The 26,106-nt window shown below is 41.4% G+C and overlaps 1 protein-coding gene across 1 annotated transcript in view; it reads left to right on the forward strand.

Annotated features, from left to right (window-relative positions):
• The first annotated feature begins 2,043 nt into the window (after positions 1–2,043).
• Positions 2,044–26,106, forward strand: part of smoc1 (SPARC related modular calcium binding 1) — a 39,040-nt gene continuing 14,977 nt past the window's right edge. Inside the window, exons 1-12 of the mRNA XM_071529108.1 lie at positions 2,044–2,167; positions 2,357–2,421; positions 3,352–3,517; positions 4,444–4,527; positions 6,851–6,963; positions 7,257–7,356; positions 9,284–9,334; positions 10,052–10,099; positions 13,641–13,730; positions 13,840–13,920; positions 22,312–22,504; positions 25,307–25,389. Of these exons, the coding sequence (XP_071385209.1) occupies positions 2,044–2,167; positions 2,357–2,421; positions 3,352–3,517; positions 4,444–4,527; positions 6,851–6,963; positions 7,257–7,356; positions 9,284–9,334; positions 10,052–10,099; positions 13,641–13,730; positions 13,840–13,920; positions 22,312–22,504; positions 25,307–25,389 (1,198 nt within the window). The remainder of the gene's footprint in view (positions 2,168–2,356; positions 2,422–3,351; positions 3,518–4,443; positions 4,528–6,850; positions 6,964–7,256; positions 7,357–9,283; positions 9,335–10,051; positions 10,100–13,640; positions 13,731–13,839; positions 13,921–22,311; positions 22,505–25,306; positions 25,390–26,106) is intronic.

The following is a 26,106-nucleotide window of genomic DNA, read 5'->3' on the forward strand; positions in this document are numbered from 1 at the left end:
TTTACCCTGAGATGTCTGACAAGAGCTTCACCGCTGCGCTTCATCGCCAAGGCTGAAATCACATTAAGCTGTCTGGCTTGTTCTGGATGTATTGTTACGACGGGGCAGGTTGGGGTTTTACTGTATCCTCTAAAGTATTATTGCCTTTTGTTTAAATTTCCTATCGCCTTGTTACATCTAGGCTCTTTTCTTAGCAATTTTAGAGAATGATACACATTTCACCAGGGGGGTTTGGAGCACGAGGGCAGCCAGAGGTGCTGCGCTGTGTTCGGCGTTTGGCTCAAAGACACTTCAACAGGGACGCTGGCTTTCTGTGGGGATCGAACCTGCGACCTGCCAGTTCCAGGACAGGTTGTTAAAGCACCAGGCCGTCCTGCCACCCTGTTACCTCACCTCATGATTTCATCTGGCAGGCGCTGAAGCTCCAGACTCCATAGTCACTGTTTCTGTTTCAATAAAACTCTTTACAGATACCAGAGTATCTGCCAGTGCTGACAGCTGTGACAGCCGTGATAATAACCCACATCGTTTCTACACTGCGAAAACTCCATCTTAACAAGTCATTTCATCTCATATTCAGTCTTACAATCTTATTTTTCTTAAAACAATTGAACATTTCTACCCGCGGGGTGAGACAACCCCAATTGTTTCCAATGCAGTTTCATTTGTTTCGACGTTTCAAGGCAGAAAGAGGCAAATCACGCCACTAGCATCAAGAAAATGATTCAAGAAAATTCTTTAAACAAGTTAATTTGCATTGGAAACAAGTAAAATGATCTCATCCTGTTGGCAGACTTTTTCAGGTTTTTTTTTTAAAGATTTTTAGACTCAACACTCGATTAAATTGTTAGGATGGATATTTTTTCGCGGTGTAGGAATTACCGAAGCTGTTATCAAGGCTGTCAGAACTGTCAGCGCTAGCAGATGCTCCGGTATCTGCAAAGTAACAGAACCACAGAGGGACTGGACGTTTCGGTTCCCCTTGGCCCTTTTGGTTGATTGACAAATTATTTTCTAACCTGCATCCCATTTTCCTCACCGCAGTTTAGTTTATAATTTGTCCCGTAACAAGTTTGAACTCTGCTGTCGTTTCCAGGTTTTCACAGTGAGAGACATTAGCCAGAACTTGAAAAAGAACATACTGTAAATGTCTTTTTCAGGATTTTCAATATGTACCTCTTCCTTTAATCTAAACTTAATGACCTTAATTTATAGTGTACAACATTCCTACCACATTTTAATTCTTATATCTAGAGTATATATACAGTATACCAATATACAGCCACTCTACAGGTACAGTAGTATTTTCAGATAGTGTTCACATTTAGTTGAACTGTTTCAGTGAAGAGCAGAAGAATAGGCGAGTGTCGGAAATCTCAGCGATTAGTGTAAGTGTCCACTGATCTGTAAAAGTAAACTGTTCCAGGAAAATAGTGTCATCGGTAGATATTTAAAGTATGATTTTTATTGGCAGTTGTAACAGTAACAGAGCGGGTGGAAAGCATGTAATTCAGACAGGATAATATGAGGGTTGCTAGAGCAGTCTAGCACATGGTTTCTAATTCATAATAATAATAATAATAATGATGATACAAATGCATGGATGGACAAGCTGACAGACAGAAAAATAAATTGGCTGGCAGTTAATGTGTTTAGGGGGAGTGAGACGAAAACCCCTGGTGATTCATTTGTATATGAGATCCAGTTGTACACCAGCTCATTCGTGACATCAGTGGTTTGGCTTTGTTACCATCTACATTTTGTTCAGGTCTGTCTGATTGCTCTTTATATGCTTTGAGAAAATCTGTCTCCAAGCAACATTTTTGATGTTGTTCAAAATACTGCATTTTTTTCAAGTAGGGCATTCGGGACAAGGAGGGAGAGAGGGAGAAATTGTGTGTGTGTATATGTGTGTGTGTGTATACAGTACGTGTGTGCATGTGCACGTGTGCATGCGAGCTCCACACACGCATTTCTACAGTATCCCTGCGGATCATTTTGAAAATGGCCTCAGATCCTCTGATAGGAGTTGGCTAGCGAGGGATGGAAACTGTGCCCTTTGTTTCTGGCTGCGTCTTATTTTCCACCACCTTCTTCCCTCCATACCTGCCCTTAATGAGATCTCCTGTGTCAGATTCAGAGCTGCAGCCCAGCAACCCGCGCTCTGGTAATTGCTTGAGAGACCTTGGGTGAAAAATGCCTTTGACACGTTTTTTTTTAAGTCGTTACCTACTTGAGGAGCACTTGTTTTTTTTTTATATCTTTTATGAAACAGGCGTTTGAGCAGCCACAAAAGTCGAATCATCACATGCAAGATAAGATAAATCAAACGCTCCTTGTGTGTTTTTTCAAATAGTTGAAACCTATTCAACAACAGTTGGCTCAGGTACGCCGCTGGGCCGCTACGCACAGCGGATTCTGGTGCTGCTCAGTGCACACCTACTCTCTTCCTTCACGAAACCGCGACTTCATCCTTTTGGCAAACTTTCTGCTCCACTGAAATCCTTTAGACTTTAAATATATTTGAGGCGGCCGGGAAGCCAAGAGCCATTACGGCTGTCAGGAAGAGGGCCGACGTCCAACAGTAGAGTAGAATAGACTCACTAATAGATCATGAGTGAAGATTTGGGTAGAGGGGGAGGATGGATTCCCATTGCTCTCAGTGTGGTTTGGCTCCTTTGAAACTTAATGAAGGTTCAACCTGTCTTCAGCCAAAGATCAGTGAGATAAATTAGCTTACATGTAGAGAGTTTCTCACACCCATGTTACTGTAAACAAAGACGGCGGCACGCTGAGAGAGTTTTCAGAACACAGAAAGGTTTGGAACAAAATGGGCAAATGAGCCACAAGTTAATCTATGAGATTCAGTTGAATACAGTTCAGTATAGCCTTTGTTTAAACAGAGGAAAAGAAGAAAGGAAGGACAGACAGACAGGAAGAAAGAAATAAAGAAAGAAAGAATGAGGGAAAGAAAGAAAGAAGTAAGTAAAGAAGGAAAGAAAGAAGAAGAAAGAAAGAATCAATGAAGGAAAAGAAAGAAAGAGGGAAGGAAGGAAAGAAAGAATGATGGAAAGAAGGAAAGAAATAAGGAAAGAATGAACCAAAGAAAAAAAATAGAAAGTTAGAAGGAAAGAAAAGGCGACAGAAAGAGGGAAAGACATGAAAAAGAAAGAAAGAAAGAGGAATAGAAGGAAAGAAAGAAGAAAAAGGAAAGTTATAAGGAAAGAAAAAGAGAGTCAGAAAGAGGCAAAGACATAAAAGTGCAACAATCTAAAGATGTATCAGTTAATCAAACTTGTAGTGGACTGAACTGGTTCCGGTCTGTCCTGTGTGTCCCCTGTCTCCCTGCAGTGGCTGATCGGGGACAGGGACAGCCACTGTGGGATCATCTGCTCGCGGACGCAGGGGAAGCCGGTGTGCGGCTCGGACGGGCGGAGCTATGACACCGGCTGTGAGCTGCAGAGGGCGCGCTGCAAAGACCGCACTCTGTCGCTGGCCCACCGCGGGCGCTGCCGAGGTGAGGCCCCAGACTGAGAAACACACACACTGGTGTATATGTCGTATATTGTTCTTTCAAACGTGACACAATTTTTCCAGATCCCATCCCCTTTCAGTCTAATGTGAAAATGAATAGGAGTGTAAAATTACTGTCTTTAACTACGTCCAATGCTAATATTTACTATTTTTGCTTTGCTCTATTATGCATTTCTTTACTTGCTGAGGTAGATTCTGATAGGTTTCGAAGCTGCAGTGAAAAAAATTTAAAATCACCAGCCATAGCATTTCATAGTTTTGTGATAACACAACATCCGCACCATGTTTACTTGCATAATATTCGTCAAACATTCAGTAATACAACTACGAATACAGATACGAATACCAAACTTTATTGTCCACAATGTGGAAATTTGCCTTTTAATGTGTTAAAATATGTAATAACTTCATCATTATTTTATTTCTACTTATATTATTTCATCCATTCTAAGAACAGAACAATTGGCAAACAGAATCCAAAAATTCCCATTCAGTTTCGACACAGGAGAGAAAGAAATGGATCCGGATAGCACTACAGACTTGAGACACACTTGAGAGGACACACATTTTTCACTCACAGACTTCTATTCAGGCACACACACACACACACACACACACACACACACACACACACACACACACACACAAACAGATATATACTGTATAGAAATGTATACATGCAAAGTTCCAAACAAACAAGCTATACAGACACATACACACAGACACAGACATTTACTCACATTAATATGTACACACAAGCTATACACACACTCACAGGCACATAAATACATACACACATGGATACATACACTCACACACTCATACTGTTCCTATCTGCCTGTATCACATAACTCATGACTCAAATCTTTGAGACTATACAGGGATAAATGTGACCTCTTTGTCTCTCAGGTAAAAATTGGGTGAGGATCGATCAGCCGCCGGTGGCTCCGGCGCCAACCGCCACCTCAGAGGGGCGGGACCTGGAGCTGAAAGGTAAGGACCTGGCAACCTGCAGCACCCAACACCAAGAGACTTGCCCTGGAAACAGGTGGCGATCACAAGAAGTGGTTTTAGTGGATGCTGGTTTGAGCCAGAGTGATTATGTGGTTCTCTCTGGCCAAGCTGCCAAACCACAACTTGCCATCATTTTCACCTAAAATGCTGAATTATCTGCCAAATCCAAACCTTAACTTCACTGGAGACATACTGGAGCAACCTGTACACTTTAAACAGTGAGAAAATACATTGAGTTCTCTGAGTTTCAAAGACATAGCAAGTTTCTGACTGTGCAGCTCGGTCCCAAAGTGAACAGCTGAGAGACTGGGAGCAGTGGAACTGAATGAGAAGATGTCTTTCATTTTCCGCCCCTCGGTAGGCGTGTAAGTTTTTACAGACCAGGATCACACACTTCCTCAGTCTCTGGATGCCAGCCACTCAACAACAGCAGAGATTGATAGGTCTAGAGTCAAGGTTGGAACTTGGCATTTCCCCCCCCCTTTTTTCAGCCCCTTGCCCATTAGAAAAACAACAAACTCAACCAAATCCATTTTTGGAGTGATTTTTGTTCCCTCTGTATGGTAATGCGTGGTTTTGTTTCGTAATATCATCGATGTGCCAAGGGAAGGAAAGCCGGGCAAAGCTCATTCAACCTTTGTAGATGCAGCAGGCCTGGTTTGTTGTATTGTAACTGCTGCTTTATTTAACTAGGCAGTTCAAGAACTGATCCTTATTTACAATGGCAAAGCCTGGCAATGGCTAATTGAGGGGTGCGTGAGTTTCACATTAAACAGATAAACTTGACAACAACACACAGAAATTGCTAACAGGTAAGGCAAACAAATGCAACAACAGATGCAAAACTATGGAGATTACAACAGGCAGATCCATTATTAGTTCATGTCATTGTCTTGTGCTTTGTAATGAAGCGCCTGGTCAGGATTTTGGATGGGCACACATTACTGCCTTGCCAGAAACTAACATACAAGCACAGATGTGCACAAGCCAAGGCTTAACGAAGAAAGTTCAAACTGCTAAAAGCTGCTGGTCATGAAGTTATTGTTTTTACAGCATTTCCATAAATCAGGGTTTTGTAAACTAGGCCCATGTCCTCGATGTGTCTGCTTGGTCCCTATATGACACTACAATTTTTAAATGAGCCTCTGTCCCAAGTTAAGACTAAACTTACTCAGTCCAGGTCCTGTACTTAAAAGGTTTAAGAATTCACGTTTTACATAACCTCTGCCTGTCCTCCTCGGTGACATCATCGTCCAGTTGCGACACTGTCAGTCTTCCAGTCCGGAGGAGACAACATGTCTGCCTCCTCCCAGGTTCACAGCCTGTTTATTTACCTTTATTTATCCAGGGAAGGGGTTTGCCAACAGTGGAGGACTGCGGTCGTACTGGGCAGTTCCCCGGTGTGAATGTGTATACAGTAACTATGAGCATGAAGCTCAGCCGCTGAGCAACTCCACAGGGGCAACTGGGGCTTGAGTGCAACAAAAATAGTAGTTGCTGATGGGATTTTGAGCCAGTGACCTGCTGGTCTCAAGTCCACTCCATTGTCTAACTTTTCGGCTACTTCCATCTCCGTCCCATTAGACCGGTTTCCACTGACGTTTCAAAATATCAAAGGCACATAACGCTTTCTTCAGAGCTTTGGCCTCACAGTGTGCTGCTCACACCTCACCTCAGTCTACCTACACTGGATCCTGTCCTACATATGGCATCCCATCTATCAGCAGGCGAGCCAGAGGGAGGCAGGTCAGCAGGTGGTTTATGTTTTCCCTTGTACAGATGGTATTGAAGCATTTGGTCAGTAGTGTGACACGCTTTCACTGAGATGGAGTCAGACACTGCTACAGCTGCAGAGAGATGGGATGTTGTATGTGTGATGAATGGAAATTAGTCAGTGTTTCTGAACACAGGAGGTATAATTTGTAGGGGAAATTGTTGTTTTATTTATTCAAAATCATGTAATAAACTCAGTAAGGATGGGGAAATTTGTTTGACTTTTCCCAGTTTTTGTTGAAGAGCTATACAGTGGGCAGGTTACTTGTTGGTTTCCCTCTTTCCTCTTAAATGTATTGTTTCAACAAAGGGCGCGGCCATTGTAATATGTGTTAACAATGGGAGGGGAGGGGGGTCATTTCCCTCCATTACCCCAATTTGCCTTAAGGATAAAGACTTGTAAAGGGTCACTGGCTCAAATCCCTAGGAACTCAAAACTTGTTGAAAAAGGGCAAGCATTCTCCGCAATGAAGGTACAAAAAAGTAGAGTGTGAAGGTTTGTGTTGACTGTCCTGTCCCTGCGTCACAGATGCAGGTCAGTCGAAGTGTCGTGTCGAGAGGAGCCAGGCCCTGGAACAAGCCAAGAGGCCCCAGGAGTCCATGTTTATCCCAGAATGCAATGAGGATGGAACGTTTGCCCAGGTATGTCTCAGAGCCTTCATCGCTTTTCCTTCGGTGTCTACAACTCTTCATCATTCTTCGTCTTCTTTCTCTTGCGCACTCTGTCACTCTCCCTCACTCTCTCTTGAACCATCCCATTCATGACCTCCAACAGTTCAGTTTCAGTTCATTGAGTATAAGAAACAAATCTTTGAATAGAAAACTAATTTGGCATTCGAATGTTGTGTTTTTACATTTGTTTTGACATTATTTTTATCTGACATTCTGATCAAATATTGTATCAATCCTATGACTTATCCTTCTTGCCTCTGCAGGTCCAGTGCCACACTCTGACAGGTTACTGCTGGTGTGTCACCAGCGATGGGAAGCCAGTGAGTGGCTCCTCTGTGCACAACAGGACCCCAGTGTGTTCAGGTACTGGGCCAAAGGGTTTGGCAGCCTGAGGATGATATGTTCAGGGTTTCTCAACAGTATCTTAAAGCTGTAGTCTTTTTTGTTCGATACAAGGTTTCCACTGTCAAAGTGTCCGCTCCCACCCCAGCTGCACTACACCCTACATCTGTCCTGCCTTGGAGTTTTATTTATGCAAATGTTCTTGCAGGCCGAAATAATGTCATTGGTTGACTTAAATCTCAGTGGCCGGAGCAAAGAACCACCGTTTTTCTGGCTAAGTAACGTTAGACTGAAGCCCAGTGAAAAAGGGAAGAGGTAAGAGAGGAGCTAGTTAATTTTATGAAGCCTAGTGCTGTTGATACAAGCTGAAAAGTTATCTAAACTCAAACTAGCCATACTAGCCTATAGCTATCTAGGTAAGCTAGTTAGCTAGCTGCTGACCTTCCAACATCATGAATAACATGGTCATGAATGAATGAAAAATAATATGTTGACCATTGAAGTTTGCCAGCCAGCTAACTTCCGCACCTCCCACTAAGGTTCAACTCAGCCACTAAGATTATTTCTACCTCAGAGAAATGTTTGTGTAAGTAAAACTCCAGTCTGCTAGTATGGCAGGATATTTCTAGGTAATTCCTCTTTGGGGTGGAGAAGCTGTGTAGCAAACATGTAAAAAGTCAGATAGCCATGGTGGCTACATCTGTAGGATCTTAGTGCCAAGATCGAGTGCTTGCAAGATAAGGTGTTGGGGTTGAGGCCAATTCACTTTCAATCACTTCAGGAAGTTGATGCTTTTCATAATTAAAAGAAAACAACTGGAAATCTTTAAATCTTTTGGTATTGAAATAGCTTCTTATCTCCAATCTAAAACGAAACGGCTGAGAATGAAGGCTTTATCGTTATTATGTGAATCACTGATTCAATATAGATTTTGAACCTTGACTGCTGAGGAAGCATAAAGGGCGACTGTGGCCTTTGGATCACAGCTGAAGAGGGTTTGTTTGTGAAGAGGGTATGCCATGTTATAGGCACATGTGTATTGTATGTCATGTGGCTTGGCAGGTGCAAGGTCAAGCGAGAGGGCTAATACCCATACATCCAGGGGCCTCTCAACCCCACACCCACCCCCCGCAACCCCCACCCCCCCCAACTCATCTAACTGCTCTCAGCAGGCCGGAGGAGAGAGCCGAGCTCCGCACACTCAACCTGGATGGGAACACTTTATGATAATCACCATCATTTTCCCTCAGAAGATAATACACAGGGGCCTTTGCCAGACTTGGATTGCACAGCCACTAGAGCATATGGTGCAAATTTTGTGTGGAGAGAGTGGTGAGAGTGGTCGCATGCCCCTCTGTAGCTGCTGCACAGACTGCCAAAGGCATCCCGCTCTCTCTCTCTCTCTCTCTCTCTCTATCTCTCTTTCTCTCTCTCACTCTCTCTCTCTCTCTCTTTCTCTCACTCTCGCTCTCTCACTTTCTCTGTCTTTGTCTCTCCTCATTTGTACCACTAATCACCTGTAAGGCTTTCTTCAGCTCCTGCCGCACTTCATTTCTTCAACCAGAATCACCAAAGCTCACAAATTGAGTGTGGTTTTATGTCCATTCATTCCTGAGAACAACTACTTTTGGGAAAACATGAGATGTAGATTATGACACAACCATACAACCTGTCTCCCTTCTGTCCTGCATAAGATCCGATATCTTCATTGTTTCTTGCAAAGGTATGTAAACCCCTGACAGCCTCGGACAGATACGGGTACCAGAGGCTGGCCCGCTGTCTATTTTTAACAATGGACGCAATAGAAAATAAGAGAACGACATACCCAATAACTCTCCTTCCCTTACGTTCCCTTCCCTCTCAGCTGGCAGCAAATAACCTTTCCTCACATGCTCAGATGCCCCCTGTACACTATGACCCAAATCAATCATCTCGCATACATTTGCAGGAAACTTCCGTGAATTTATGGGAACTCATGCTGGGACAAGTGGATTGTCAGGTAGTAAATTTCATTCCAATTGCCTTCACTCAAATTTCTCCCTTTGCCCTCCTATTCTAATTGGTTGTACTGTCTAATTTTGCTCATTCCCTCAGAATCCATGCATGCTTGACTGGACTACTTTGCATGCACAAAATCAAGAATAATACTCGTGTTACACAACTTGATTTCGCTAATAATGGGTTTTGTGAAGAGATAATAATGCTAATAATGGGTTTTTCACTGTATCAATAATAATAATACATGGCTCAGATTTCTCAGGATTGCCATATTCAATGCTAAGATAATGCAACAAACCTAATGTTTCAATGTGTGCCGACTATCAAATACTAATACAATGTACTCATTATTCTGTGATAAACTTGTATCTAACTCTAGGGTAAGAAGTGGGTGGAATGGTTAATCTATGGGAGTGTTGTTGTTTTGTGTCCTCTTTTAAGTTGAAATAAGTTAAGTTTCATTCCAATGAGATAGCCAACAATTAAAAAAACGATCACCAAAATGATTTAGGTTATAGTTTTGCTTATTTTAGTCATTAGCTTTGTTATTGTCTCCATTTTGAGGATGGAATCAGCTCTTTTCAGGGTGATTAATTTGAAGTAACACGTTTTTCTTTCTTCTAAAATGGATGTACAGCATTTTGGAGTCAAATGTACAAGAGGGATTGTGGCTGCTGTCTAGTCCTTCCTGTGTACATGTTATGCTTTTTCTTCAAAGGGTCAGTAACCGATAAACCGCCTGGGCCTCCGAACTCTGGTAGAAAAGGTGAGTTGAGATCCGCTGTATGTTGTGTGTGCATGTGTCTGTGTGTGTGTGTCTGTGTGTGTGTGTTTCTGTGTGTGTGTGTTTCTATCTGTGTGAGAAACAGAGAGAGCACATGTGTGGCAAGTTCAAAATTTCTTTTGACCTGGTTTTGTTACATCGGATCTGTGCAAAGTCCATATTTGTGCAGAGTGGAAAGGTACACAAGTGACTTTTTTGCTTGATGTAATATGGTCAAAGAAATTTTGTAAAGAGAATTTGGCTGGAAACTGAGAGACTTTGACTGAAAACGGTTTGCTGCATTCATAGCTGTTGTTTTTAACATACTAGCGCACTGCTGAATTCTATAAATTAATGTATAAGAGTTCAGATTCAGGGCCTTTGACCAATCCACAGGTTATTTTGTAAAGAAAATAAATCTTGAAAATATTTCTGTATTGGTAGCTATTATTTTTTGGCACATTAGCATACTGCTGAGTTCTTCAAATGAATATGTAACACTTCAGATTCAGGGACTATGGCCAATCCTCTTGCAAACTATGCATATTATCAATGACCTTCGTTCTCTGCTTATTACACTACTGTATGCTTAAGGATGGACACACACTACATGAGTTTGACCAGATTTAGCTCCAATGAGGCCATTCTACACTGATTGGGAGGAATATCCTAGTGTACGTCAAAGTTTTTCTCCAGTTTCCTTTAGGTATTTCAATCCTAAACTATTAGTGGGGGAGTAAAATTGGTGCTGGGTTAGTTAAAAAAACTCTTGCAGTGTGCATCCTCCTCAAACTATTCCTCACCTGTGTCTGCTCGCATCATCAAACAGAGACAAACGGCTGGTCTGGTGGACTGGAGGACCACACTGCTGGGTCCTCCCCTGCCCCCGACCCTCACTGAAACCCCAGCCCAGAAATATATACTTTCTTTACACCGAGGGAAGACGGGGAGCCTCTCAGGGTTTAACTATTGTGAAGCACTTTTGTTGTTTCCTAGCCCCTAGGGTGGTGTATACTGGAGGAGAGTTACTGTTGTGGAGGACTGGGGGGAGGAGGGGAGGTGACAGTCGAGGGGAGGAGTGGGGGGGGGGTGTTGGTGCAGATGGCTGCACGGACTGGTTGTTCCTCACAGTTTGTTGATCATAGGCCAGACTTGGGTTAAATAGAATTTGGCAAATAATTCTCAGTGTTTGTTTTGACATGTTCGGGGCACAAGATGGGTGCAGTTTACATCGAGACAATTCAGATAGTGTAAAATAAGCTGTCAAACACAGAAATGTATGGCAAACTGACTTATAAATCTTCTAAACGTCCTGACACTTCACCCATCTGGTAGTCCAAGTAGGGATGGACAATTTTTTTGGAGTCGACTCCAACTCCGGCTCTGGCTCCTTGTAACGGAATTGATGGAACCGATTCCAAATGAAAATCAACACAAAAATCTAAGTTGTACAACAAAACTCATTTATTACATTACCACAAAATTGTACAAAACTTGGCACAAATGTTCTATGAAGTCTGGTTAGCTCAACGAGTTTTGTAGCAACTGTCCAATTGATGAATGAATGAATTACAAATTTGTTTAAATTAAACAGTTTTTTCAATTCCAGAGTTTGGAGTTGAGATTGTAGAATCGATTCTCAGAACCAATGTGATGGAATCAAGAATCTACTCTTTTGGAGTCTACTCTCCATCCCTAACTCCAAGCAGATTAAAAACAAATACTGATAATTCTTTCCAACTACAGTTTGACCCAGGTCTGCGCAGAGAACAGCATAGTAACCATTGTATTTGATTTACAGTTTGACCAAATGGGTCATTGTGACCTTAACCTTTCCAATTCACTGACATGCCATCTGATTTAAGGACTTGCTCTAGAGTAGTGTTAGTAAAACCACTCCAATCACCAACGTCCACGGTGGTTTGCATTTGGTTGAACGATTTCCAAAGGAATGTTCCAGAGGCTACAAGACTGCACATGGGTAAGTATTTTAGGGAGCTGAATTCACAGCACAGCGTACGACTGGGAGACAACTTGTCCATTACAACTTATCCATTACATACATTACAGTACATTGAGCTTCTCTCAGGATTTTCTTCAGCCTCTGTTAGAGTGTAAAATGGGCAGATTTTTTATTTTTGAGGGCAATCCAATTACTTCTACTGTGCCAGGCAGTATCTATCCATTCCAGGGAAGTAATTGAATCCATTTCAAATGCAAATTTTCCCCAGATCTGCACTCAAGTATTTTCAGTCCTAGGGTATTTCCACCTAAAAGCAAAAGTCCAATTTAATTCAGAATATGCATCTTATTACAGTCATTTTATCAGTCAATATATTTGTGAGCATGAACAATGCTTTCCCTATGCTAGAGATGTTATTTGTTTCTTGCATTGGAAGAAACACATTTATGGTCACAAATCTAAACTTAACTGTCCAAGATGATAAGGAAATCTATGTGAATTCTGTTTTTAGGTGGATTTCCCTTTTATCGCTCAGTATTATAGCTGTGGCAAGCCTTTAGGTTAGTGAGGATATAGGATATGAGATAGTTTGTGATCACATCATTATTTGAAGTTTTTTTTTCAAAATGAGATGAGTGACAACTACTCTTCCAAAACAATTGATAGCACAAAATTTGGTACTTCATAAAAGTCTTTGGTTGTAAAAATTACATTTTTACAGACTAGATCCACTATATTTTTGGAGATATTGTATGAAAATATTCAGATGTTTCTTTTCAAAATGGTTATATAGCATTCTGGAAATTTTTTGGGCGTCAGGATGGCTTACTGATTGAGTGAGGTCCCCCCAAAACCAGAGAGGCAGTGTTTGATTTCCTATGATGTTATTTAATAAAAGATAGTTAACCCCTAACCCCTACCTGCTTCACCCCAATCAGATGGCAAAAAGAGAATTTATCCTGTGGGGGATGAGTAAAGTATATAAAAAAACATTTTCACAGTCAAAAATGATGAAGTTCACATAGTCCCCCATATATTCAGAGGTCCATCCACCTCTGTGTTTTTATTCTAGTTGTGGGTGGGCCTTTGTTCCTGCTGCTTTTTATCCCTATCAGCTTTGTCCTCCATAGAAAACTATGAGAGAGCCGGTATTGTGGAGGGATCCTACACCTGCACTACACTCATGCGGGCAGGAGTAAAGGGATCCTTGATGTGTGTGTGTGTGTGTATGTGTGTGTGTGTGTGGTTGGGTGCTCTTTGGTTCTTACAGTATGTCTGAGAGAGAGTGGGATGAATGCGTAGTGTGATCATGTGGGTATGGGAATGCATGTCAGTGAGAGAAGTTGATTTACTGTTGTGTGCAAGAGAGACGCAGAGCCATATGTGGGTGGTCTTCCTCCATCATCCTATCTGTCTATCTATCTATCTATCTATCTATCTATCTATCTATCTGTCTGTCTATCTGTCTATCTGTCTATCTGTCTATCTATCTATCTATCTATCTTCTTGGCCGGGCCATGTGCAAATCCCAACCATTCAACAGTTCTGGAGAGTAGATTGTATTAACCTCAATAATGGTAGTCTCTTTCCGTTTCTTTCTCACTCTCAACCCAGACGATGGCTCCAAGCCCACGCCCACCATGGAGACCCACGTCCTGCCTGAGGGCGATGGTAAGTCTCTCCGACACATTTGTTGCATTTAGAAAAACATCTTGATTGTAGTAAAAATTGTCTTGGAAAGATGTGGGTCATCTGGAAGTTTGTTCTGCTGTCGTTGCAGAGATCACCGCTCCCACACTGTGGATCAAGCAGCTGGTTTACAAGGAGAATAAGCAGAATAGCTCGAATTCCAGGAGGCAAGGTGAGAGGAAACCCCCCCCCCCCATTATTTAGTAACAATTAAAACTTTTCGCTTACATCATTCTTGCGTGACATGCATCATAAATTAGCACCGTGTTACATTTTGAAAATGTCGGTGTGGCCAATAATATCCAAGAGGGCGTAATGTGATCATGTGAAAGATGAAGTCACCAGTGCGTGCGTACTGCCTGAAATATTTTCTTCAAAATGGTACACATGTATAAGATACATAAGAATAAAAAAACAAGAGGAAACAATAGAGCGCTTTCAGGTGACTTCACAGCTGATTGCGTTTGTAAGCTTACAACTTGGCCGCCTCATAAGAACTGAATAGACATGGTTGGTTCATTTCTGTGCTGCTTCTGACGGGGATCTGATCACTTCCCCACTGATAAATCTGATCGATTTTATGTTTAGATAATGTCAACTTTCTTAACTGTCTTGTTGTTAACACATCTGATTTGCACACTAGCTAACAAATCCAGTAGACGCAAACATTATAACGTTGGAAATGGCTAGTTGTCGGTTGTGTTGCTAACAAAGCCAAAACTAGCTGTTTGTTCAGGTTAAAAAAAAAACAATCTTTTGCAGATATCTCCCTTTTTCTAGCCTGATTGCTTTATATTTAGCTATTATTTGCGCATAGCCAATTCTCCACTGGACCTCCAAGATGGCACCAGCCGTGGTTTCTGGGAAATTTGTGACGCAGCTGCAAAGCCTCTATAAAGATTGCTCATTAGCTCTCTGGTGTCGGCATAACAAGTGATAAAGCAGGACGAGCTGTGCTTAATGGGAGTTATCAGCAGGGCTGGAACGGATATTTGACCAATCAGATTACTCGTCTGAAATTACCTGTGTTGTAATGCGTGATTACAGTACAAATGATTCAGTGGGCTGGATGGAGACAACCATGATTCAGAAAAAGCTTTAAGATAAGACAGACACACATGTCCACCGCTTAAGCTGCCATCTGGACCCATGTTGTATAGTTGAAGGCACACACAGGTATACAGGATATAAACACCTCTTTTATAGGCTACATATCACTACTCCACTGTTTTGGAAATACAATTATTGACCACAAGACTCTTAAGATAACTATTAGAATTGTACCACAGAAGTAGCTAGTACACTAAATAAAGAGTACACTTTGAGAGTATCAACTTGGCTCCAGTATAATTGGTTTCAAAGCCATTTTTGTTTCCAGCAGTTTAAGATGAAATGTAAAACATGTCCAGTTTGAGGACAGCCTGCACTGCTGGGATTAGGTTTCTCAGTTTCTTTCCTTTGGTGTAATTTGTTTAGCTTTCTCTGTCTCCTTTTCAATTACGCCTCGCCATGTTCACTACCCTCTAGGCAACTGGGCTGCTTTCACGCTTCTGCACCAAGTCAGGGAGTGAGACCGGTGGGAGTTGTGTATGTGTGTTTGGGTTGGACCGATATATCGGTTTGATGATATATGGGGCCGATATTGGCCCTTTATTAAATACCAGCCTGTCATGTCGTCTGCTGCCGATATGATGGAGGTTCCTCCCTGACCACTAAAAGCAGTGTGTAGAACCAATGAAAGCAATGAAATTGTATTTTCTTTGCACAATTTATTTATCCATTTAACTGTTCAGCTATGTATTTTTGTAAATTAATGTATCCACTACCAGTGAGTTTTAGTGTCCCATGATGGTTTAAATGCTGTTTCAGAGGCTTTTCCACCCTGACAAGAATAACATTCTCATGGAAACACTGAATCTCTGCAATTTTTGGCACAAAAATGATCAAATTTAAAGATATTGAAATTGCCACAGAATATCGGCTATTGGCGACTACAGTCTAAAAATATAGGTATCGGTATTAGCCTGCAAAAACCCATATCGGTCGAATCTTAGTGTGTATGTGTGTGTATATGAGCGTGTGCCTGTCCATTTCTGTATGTAAGAGTGTATGTTACTGTACGTGCATGTGTGCATGTTCGTGTGCTTGTGCATATGTGTGTGTATTTGTGGCTTCTAGATACGTTTTATATTCCTGGTACTGATTGTCATTCACCTAACACACTTACTGTACATGCTGTGTTCCCACGCAAAGCAGCGTAAAAACAGTTTGATTGTAGCATGAAGTTTTTCAGCGTTTTGAATGATGACGATCCGGGGGGGAAGCTGTGGTGAGGACATCGCTGAAGACTGTATTTTACCAGACAGATATTCAGTGTGACAGCTCTTTGAAACTTCTGTGGAAACACCAGCTTCCTGTTTCTAATTAGCATCTGATGTCCTCAAAGGACAAGCGACAAGGCTGACGGAGGGGGAGATGTCATCACTTAGGAGGCATGAGCGATGTTTGTGTGTGTGTGTGTGTGTGTGTGTGTGTGTGCATGTGTATGTGATTGTGCATGAAAGCGTTTGTGTGCGTTTGTGTGTATGTGTACATATGTCAGAAAGAAAGCGAGAGAGAGAGAGTTTGTCTGTGTATCTGTATGTTTGCCTGTGTGTATATGCATGCATCTCTGTGAGAGTGCGAGTGAGGGTGTGTGTGTGTGAATATGTATGTTTACATGAAAGCCTCTGCTTTTGTGTGTGTGTGTGTGTGTGTGTGTGTGTGTGTATAGTGAGTGTTGGGGTAGTGTAAGAAGTCTGGCAGTGAGCTTTGTCCTTGATAGCTGCCAGAATTTTAGGCCCAACAGCGAGGGCAGAGAGTCGCTGAAACTGGAACTGAAGGGAGTTGGTACAGCGTGAGCTCATTATACAGAGTCCAATAGATCACAATCTTTCTTTCTTTCTTTCTTTCTTTCTTTCTTTCTGTCTTTCTTTCTTTCTTTCTTTCTTTCTTTCTTTCTTTCTTTCTTTCTTTCTTTCTTTCGATAAACCTGGGTGCTCACAAAGCAGTGGAGAGTTGGTGCAGCAAGACATCATTTTTCAGAGGCTTCTTGATCCAAATCTTTCTTTCTTTCTTTCTTTCTTTCTTTCTTTCTTTCTTTCTTTCTTTCTTTCTTTCTTTCTTTCTTTCTTTCTTTCTTTCTGTCTTTCTGTCTTTCTTTCTTTCTTTCGATAAACCTGGGTGCTCACAAAGCAGTGGAGAGTTGGTGCAGCAAGACATCATTTTTCAGAGGCTTCTTGATCCAAATCTTTCTCTTTCTTTCTTTCTTTCTTTCTTTCTTTCTTTCTTTCTTTGTTAGTAAACCTTTCTTTGTTGGTGTCCACACGCCAAGCAGAGGAGATTTGGTGCAGCAAGACATTAATCAGTGTCTCTTTGTTTGTTTGTTTCTTTCCTTCCTTCCTTCCTCCTATCCGTCCTTCTTACTCGCTTGGAAAACCTGCTCCCAAAGCAGTGGTGAGTTGGTGCAGCAAGACATCATTATTCAGATTCTTCTTGATCAGAATCACTCTCTATATACATATATCTTTCTCTCTCTCTCGCTGTGTTTTTCTCTCTCTTAATCTCTGTCTTTTTCTTTCTGTCTTTCTCTTAATCTCTCTCTGTATTTCTCTCTCTTTCTGTCTTTCTCTCTCTCTCTCTGTGCATGCTGGAAAACCTGAGTGCTCACAAAGCAGCCCTCCTGTGTGCATATAAAGTGCGCTATTCATTTATTGGCTCTGTGTCTCTGGATATCCCATAATTATGATTTAGAGAGATGTGGAGATTGTGTTAGTGAAGCGTGTTTGCTTAGGCAAAGTATTGTAAAGTCCATTTTTCAAAGCGAGGCACCGATGCCAGACTTTGACATGCTGTTGTTCAAATGCTGCAGGGAGAAGAAAGCGCTCTGTCATGCAGTCCATTTATAAATGTGTGTGGAGAACCAGAAACTCGCAAACCGCTGCTTCTCCCTCGCGGCGCAGCAAACAAAAGAAAAACAAAGCATTGAGGGGATATAATGCGATCATGTCATCTAAGAACATGATGTTGTATAAAAATACAATCTTAAAAGGGATTTTTTTCATTTAATCCCATTTGTGTGTCTAGTTTGGGACAGCGTATATTTGTGTTTTACTTTTAAACACAGCAAATGACGCCAGTAAAGTACACATTAACATGTGTTGTGTTGAAAAGTAACACAATCGAAAAGTAACACAATTGTGCCGATGGATGAGTTAAAAATGACTTTTGTAAGAGTGAACTCGCTATCATCTTACTCTCTCTTTCGCTCTCTCTCGCTCACACACACACACATACACATACACACACCTACTCGCAGAGTTACTCGCATTTCCGCTACTTTAACTGCACAGAATGCATGCTACAGACAATATTGCAGTGATTACCCAACAGCTGAAAGCCATTGGAGTGAAGCGAAGAGGAGAAAGAGTGGGGTGTGTGTGTGTGTGTGTGTGTGTGTGTGTGTTTGTGTGTGTGTGTGTGTGGTGGGGGGGTGGAGAGAGAGAAGGATAGAGAGAGCGAGTTATCGAGATATAGAGGGAGGCAGAGAGAAATAAAGGGTAAGGAAAGGACTGAGAAAGAGGGAGAGAGAGAGGGAGGAAGTGTGATAAAGAGAGAGAGAAAGAGAGATAAACTGAGAGAAAGAGAGAGAGAAAAGTGTCTGGACTTGGCTTGGACCGTGGAAGATGAGAGCCAAAGGAGCGGTGAAAGGAATGACAGGGGCGAAGCCTGTTCTCATCAAAGAGCGACGGTCACCTTTTGTCCGTTATCTGTCTGTCCTGCAGAAAATAACCACAGCAAACTGCTCCTCCTGTCCCGTCCACTTGTGTGGGTCTTTTCAGGACAATATTTGTTTTCTGAGGTTTTGAATTTCTCATCATTCATTGGCAGCATCCTGTCATGGAGCAAGAGAAACAAAAAAAAACAAAAAACAAAAAACAAAAAATAAATAGAGCAGAAATGAAGATATCCAAGGCAGGCAGAGAAGAAGTTGTAGATTGAATTTCACGTACACACAAAAACTGAGAGGATTACATAGCCAGCGTCCAGCCTTTTTCCATTTATATGTATAAAAACAATTTTCTTTTGGGAATCCCAGCGCCTGGCGCCAGCATAACCTCTGTATAATAAACAGTGCTAAATAATTTAGATGTGAAGGAACCTTGGCGAGGGCCAGAGCCGCGCTAAGAACACTTGAGCATGAGCCTTCGCAGGGAAAAAGGTCTTCGGTGCGTGGACACGTTCAGCCCTGCGATGGCAACCACGCTCAGGAAACACACACACACACACACACACACACACACACACACACACACACACACACACAGACACACGCACACACGCACACACACGCCAGGTCCTACTTACAAAGCCCCAGGCCTGCTGCTGAACCTGTCAGCTCCATCATTATTAACATGAGGAGGGTGGAGGAAGAGAAAGAAAACTGTTGTATTTTGTTTCACGACTGTAGATCATGTTTTGTTAAGTGAATTCAGTCAATCACTCCCTGTTTTTCTGGGCCTTTACCCTGAATTGATAATGCCCCACGCTCCTAGAAACACACACACACACACACACACACACACACACACACACACACACACACACACACAACCTTTCTACAGACATTAAATCCTACAAGCTGTAGCAGAAGCCCAGTCAGCAACATCAGAGTTTTGCTGACAAAGCAGATTAGAGAGGGATGGAGTTTGTGTGTTTATCATTAAAATCAGGTAAGCACTCAGATATTATAGCATTGGCTTCAGTATGTGAACCAGTATTGGTTACCCGTCTGTGTGAGCCATGGATTGAAAATGTATATAGTTTTTGGCAAATGTGCTCTTTAATCAATGTAGCATTGCATAGTAGAATGCAGTCTCACCTCTTTTGGTCCAGTAGTTTGCTATTGTGGATGCTAATGCTTTAGCACACTGTGTTTGTTTAGTTAACGGAACAAGCTAACACACCATCATCTCAAAAGGGTTAGAATAAGTTGGCAAAAAGTCTGTGTAGTAATTCAGTATGCTAGCTGCTCTCATATCCCATTTGAACTAACCTGAAGACATGGTGCTCCAAACTCAGCTAACCAAACCAAAACCAAGGAACCTATAAAGAAGGAAAAGTCAGATTTGTCATGTGTGTGAGTGTTAACTGGAGACAAGCTGTAAACCCTGCAGAACAATTTGTGTTGTAGCTGATGGGAAGTCCATAATTTAGTTATTGAAGCCTGAGTTTAAAACGTGTCATACCTTCTCCATGACACCGACACCGTAATTTGTTATTTTTGGGATGCGACCAGAATGTACCAGACTCTGTCTTTGACCACTGCTGTGAAGGTGAGCACTAAAGCCCCAAACTAAATAGATAAACTCTGCTAAACGGCAACTGCCTTGCACATTCACTTCAGTCAGCAATCCTCAGTTAACTTTAGCTCTGTTGCCACTGTGGCATGCCCAGTCACTATGCTCTCAACAGCTCTAACTAATTAATTAATGAATTAGCAAACAGTAGGCTAACTGTGTGATTAACAAAAACAACCTTCTTTCTCTTTATTTATTTAACGGTACCCTACATAATAAACTGAAGTTAACATTATTTGGTCATCTTCACACAGCAGTGGGAGTTTACACATTTATCTAAATCATTCATCTAAATTGATTTCCTTTTGAGAGGAAAAATTGAGGGAGTCACTCTTAGAGAAGTTATACTGGCTGAGGTGTCACCAGTGTTAGAGTGACTGCTCAATATCTTTCTTTCTTTCATTTTTAATGTCATTTTATGTATTTTTTCTGTTTTATGTGAAGCACATTGTATTTGCCTTGCGTATGAAATGTGCTATATAAATAAGAAATATGAATATGAAATGTGCTATATAAATTTGTCTTGCCTTTTTGCCTTATCAATCAGAAGTCACTATGAAAACACCCTAAACATTAGCTAGTAAACCAAATAACAAATTACCATCAGTGTCATTGCCAAGGTAGAACACGTTTGAAACTGCTACAATGCAAATTGTGCTTCAGGCTTCAGAGTTTGTCTCCACTTAACACTCATGCACATGGCTCTAACATATCTGACTTTACTTTCTTTATTAAATCCTCTGCCAAAACCATACTGGGCTGATTCAATAGGTGGATCGGGGGCGGTTGGTGGTGAGGAAAAGAGAATATGCTCAAACATGGTAGAAGAGGAGTCGCATATCTAATTTCAGAAGCCCCCATTCCTGATTTCTGTCCTGCAGCTGGCAGTGGCTGCACCATATTGGCCTGATTGTCCATTCACTACGGTTACTGGAGCTGTGTGAGCTGGAGCTGCCCGGACCAGTGTGGCGCAGATCAGGCCCGCTGTGTGAGGACGCCCCATGTCATCACCTTGTGAGGCCAGAGGGAGAGGAAGGGCCTGAACCGTTAGTATAGGACTGTTGTCGTAGCTTAATGCTTCATAAGCACACTTGATTGTAAAATGAAGAATGGATCAGCGGTGGTAAAAAAGCACACTTCATCGCCACGGTAACAGGCTCGGCACACGGCTCTGTTGTACTTGGCTTAAGAGTGAGCGATGGACTAAATGGATGTGAATGTAAATACAGTGTGGTGGAACAAGGTGTTGCATGAGCATCTCTCAAGTGCAGAGCGCCTGTTGTTGAACAGATACATATGAGAGATTGTGGTGGATAAAGACCTGGCATCTGCAAATACAACCTGAGGAAGGAATGGAAAAGGTCTTTAGGCAGCGGCGTGTCCACACTAAAGTCAAACGGCACAAAATAGAAACACAGTTGAACATACAAATTTGTTCATACCTGCTGTTGCTTGGTCTGGTTTGTTTGTTTACACTCCACATCAGCGGGGGAACATGAAGTTTAAAGAGGTAACTTGACCTTGGGAGGCTGGAAATAGCAACAAGAGCAACGGCCGCGGTGAAAGAGCGAAAATGGCGGCTGAGGAGATATGAGGATTTAGAAGCTGTTTGACCGGTCATAAAGGTGCAGATGTCCTCAAACAGCCTCAAAGTCATTCATTTTGAAAGTGTTGACCACGAGATGAGACATAAACAAAGGCAATGAACTGGAAAGGGAAATGGAGATGCTTTTTCACCAGGCAACACAACATATCTCATGATATATTCATAGTATTGCCATGATGTCATATGCATTTCCTACCAATATGGCGCTTTACCATAGCCACAGCTCATTGGCTGTGGCTGTCATTTGATTAGAATCACCTGTTAATTTATTACAGTCACCTCTTATTTTCTTACCAAGATGGTTGTGTGGTGATGTAACAGAATACTATTAATATATTAAGCCTAAATATCAGCTAAATGAAATTATCAACCCTCGTATCCATATTGCATGTAAACATCCTGAATTGGGTTTATATTAGTGACTATTCTGATGCTGCACAATTTACTGTTTGATGCATTCTCCCCTCTTCTACCTCATCCCACATCATCACCAAGTAGCCTTGTGTGTCTGTTTCCCAGTTGCGTGTCTCCGTATTGAGTGTGTTTCTCACGGTTTTAGAGAAGGTTCCCTCTTGTGACCAGGAGAGGCAGAGCGCTCTGGACGAGGCGCGGCAGAACCCTCGGGAGGCCATCTTCATCCCCGACTGCGGGCCGGGAGGCCTTTACAAGCCGGTCCAGTGCCACCAGTCCACAGGCTACTGCTGGTGTGTTCTGGTCGACACGGGACGGCCCATTCCTGGAACCTCCACCAGGTAATATAATACGCAAAATTAACACTAGCCACCAGTCAGATTTGTTATTTCTGTTGTCTGCGAACTGTGACTTTGACCTTTGCACTCCTATTTTTGCTGCTTTGGTTGCTTGTAATGTTGGTGATCTGGGAATTTGAGTTTATTCTATACATTCATCTGAAGTCCTCTGGAAAAGAGCATCAGCTGAATGCCAAAAAAATATAAATATTCATGAATTTCAGTGTAAATACATCCACACTTGTCAGAATTTAAGTTATGTGCATGTTATGCAAACATGCACATTAAGCACTTCAAATGCAATTTTTGTATCTATTATTCTTGGAAATATATATGTGGAATTGTTTGACGTTTATTCAGGTGATGGTTGGCATTACACAAGTCAGGTGGTATTTGTTTGTGTATCGGAAAATACATTTGTGTTTATTAACAAGTCATGATATATATGTGAATCTTGTTTTGAGGATTTATTCATAAATGAGACATCCTTGATCCCATAGACAACACACTACTTGGCAGTATAAGCCATATTGCTACGGCATGCTTTTCATGTTACTTTTAATAAATAGTAACATTGTCACGCAACTAGTTACTTTAAGGTTGTCATGTAACTAGTTACTTTGATGACAGTAATGAATTAAAGTAACTAATTACTTCTAAAAGTAAGTTTCCCCAACACTGGTACATTTTGTCTGCGGCATTTCAATCTGTCAATTATTTTTTTAAAAACTACTTCAGCTGCTAAGACCTTTAATTTGACTTGGCATAAAAATTAGTCTCAAGCCCTGATGGGAATATCGGCTAGCCGGCCATAAACACTCAGCTCTTGCTATGACGTTTCTTTTCAGTGCAGTTGCTACTGTTTATATTGCTTTCGGGGAAATGGCGGAGGCAGAATGAGTTTTTGCGGGAGCCGTATGTCAGAGGGATAGAAATGAGGCAACAGAGAAACGCTTGAACAAATGATGCCCATCATTCATGTTTTGATGTTGCCGTGGTTGTTTAAAGAAGTTTTCATGATTTGTTTTTAGAGCATGAATATTACAACTTGAAACACAACGCTAGACAAAGACAAAGAGATTGGATGTCTGAGGGATTGTAAACATGCATGGGTCAATAGATGAACTGTTTTTGTTCCCCATGAAGCGTCATCATTCTTACTCCAGGAGGATTTACAGGATGTGCTATAGGAGCTTTTCCCAGCAGAAAAAAAATGCTGTTCGGACATCCTGAAGATAGAACAGGATAACTAAGGTCCTGTGTTTTACATCAGTGGTTCTCAAACGGTAAATATCGGTAAAATCGATAAATCGTGACCCCTTAAAATAAAGCGATGCCCACCCACGACCCCCATCGCAGGCTGCATATGCAGAGTGGTGAACAGTTCAACCAAAAAATGATTTTCCCTTTTCAGGTCTTTTCATTTCATTATCAGAAGAGGCCTATAAAGGCTGAAAACTGTTCAGCATTTCACAAGAAAAAAGAGAAAAATCTGAAATTACACATGATAATAAATCTGTATAAATGATCAGTATTATCTGTACTCAGTATTATCTGTAACAAATATGTTTTTTCCTATCCCATAAATCATCTCGCGACCCCCCAAAATGATCTCGCAACCCCCTGGAGGGTCCCAACCCCCAGTTTGAGAACCACCCTCTCAGCTGAATAGTTTAAAGAGTTTAATTCTAAAGTGAGATACCAGCCTTTTTAAAGAAGTGACACCAATTCCAAGAAAATGATTGATAGCTGAACCCTAAAAGAAATCGCACTACTTTTTAAAGGATGGTAGGTAGCTTAAGTCCTTGGTTGACAAAATCCTAATACTTACACAGACCAGATCCTCCATATTTCAGAAATACTGAATGATGAACTTGAGGCAATTAGTTTTTCCAAAAGGGATATATTGCATTTTGGAATAGACCTCATGTCACTCATCCCCGTTGCTTTCCTCTGGACAGCGATGTGCAGAGTCATGCATCAGACATCCCAACTTGGAACAGTGGCACTGCAGACTGCGAAAAAAACCAAATGACAACTTTTACTTGTTTAAAAAAAAAAAAGAAAGGCAAATGGGACACACATGTTCCTTTTTCCATTCTATTCAAGAAGCACTGATACAATGGCCAGGAGAAAACTAGTCATGCCACGCATAATGCTGAACAGTTTTTTATGGATCTGAAACAAAGCTTTAGTCAAGTCAAGTCAAATTTATTTATTGAGCGCTTTAAAAAAAAAAAAAAAATGAAATCACAAAGTTTACAGAGCAACAAAAGACATACATTGCATAGAGATAAATGCCAGAAAACAATACATCACAGTTAAGAGACCAGAGTTTGCATGTGTGTATGTGTGTGCGTGTTATGAAGAGATTGGGTGTTTGAATGAATGCGATTAAGAAAAAGACTTTACCATAGTTTAGTATAGATACTGTGTGGATCATTACTTTTGTGCTCATGCACTAATAACTTCCCCTGGCATTAGTGAGCTGCATTCCTGGTGGGACGCTCCTGGCAGCACCTCAGATTGTTTTGAGGCCTGGAAGGACAACAGGAAAATCTTTTGTGGTGTTTCTGGTGCTTTTGAGTTTTCAGTCCCAGGCGATGTTTGATTTCTCTTTTCATTTTCTGCAGCTAATCAAATTTATCAACATGGACGAGCTGCTCCTTTGAAGTCTCAATTTTTCACACATTTCTATTCTTTTATTCTTTATTCTTTCCATCGCTGTCTTTAGCTTCCACTCCGTAGTTCTGCTTCTCTCTCATGCAGCGCCGTTCCTTCTGTCGTCTCCTCTCTGTGTAACAGGTACCAGACACCGGAGTGTGACGGTGCCGCGCGCTCTCGTGTTTCAGACACTGAGGATCCCTTCCAAGGCCGAGACCTGACAGGTTAGACACCAACGACTACTAACTTTTCACTTTGTTTCAATTCAACTTTATTGTTATGATACGAAAGCTTTTTCTTGGGGTCACAGTGCAGTCCAAACAAGAGTATAATAAAAAACAAAACAGTAGCAAACACAATACAAGACAGAACAGTGCAACAAAACAAAATAGCGCAATGCAATATGTAGTATAAAGTGACAGATGCATAAAATTCAAGTATTGTAGTATTACAGCTTATCAGAGGAGGATCACTACCCAGCCCAGATCATTAACATTGAGTTAGAGCTGTAAATTGTGAGCTGGAAAAATGTAGATTAGGTGTGTGTTAAGTGTTTTTTTTTTTTTTTTTAACACAGACAATGTCAGATTAATTGTCACTGACAGAAAAGTATGTTTCATTGACTTCCAAATATTTTCTTGATTGCTGTCTTTAATGTGGCACAATTTGGGGTTGATCATGAATTTTGCATTCCTCACGCCTCAGTTTACATGATTCTGCACATTACCAATACTTGGCCTTGTAATATAAAGCTGTAAAGACTTAAAATTCAATCATAAGCCTATCATTTTTAAGAAAGATATCAACACCATTGGTATTTTTAGGCCACTAAATATAAAGCTCAGCATTGCGACTCTCAAGCCAGCAATACTTTGGCATAACTATCAGGTAATGTTTGTACATTAATGTAAACCTGATGTAGAGCTATGACTGTTTCTATG

Source organism: Centroberyx affinis, unplaced genomic scaffold (genome assembly GCF_046629955.1).
Source record: "Centroberyx affinis isolate AG114_WGS23_722 - 3 ecotype Tasmania unplaced genomic scaffold, CSIRO-AGI_Caff_v1 ptg001765l_1, whole genome shotgun sequence".
Classification (NCBI taxonomy): Eukaryota; Metazoa; Chordata; class Actinopteri; order Beryciformes; family Berycidae; genus Centroberyx; species Centroberyx affinis.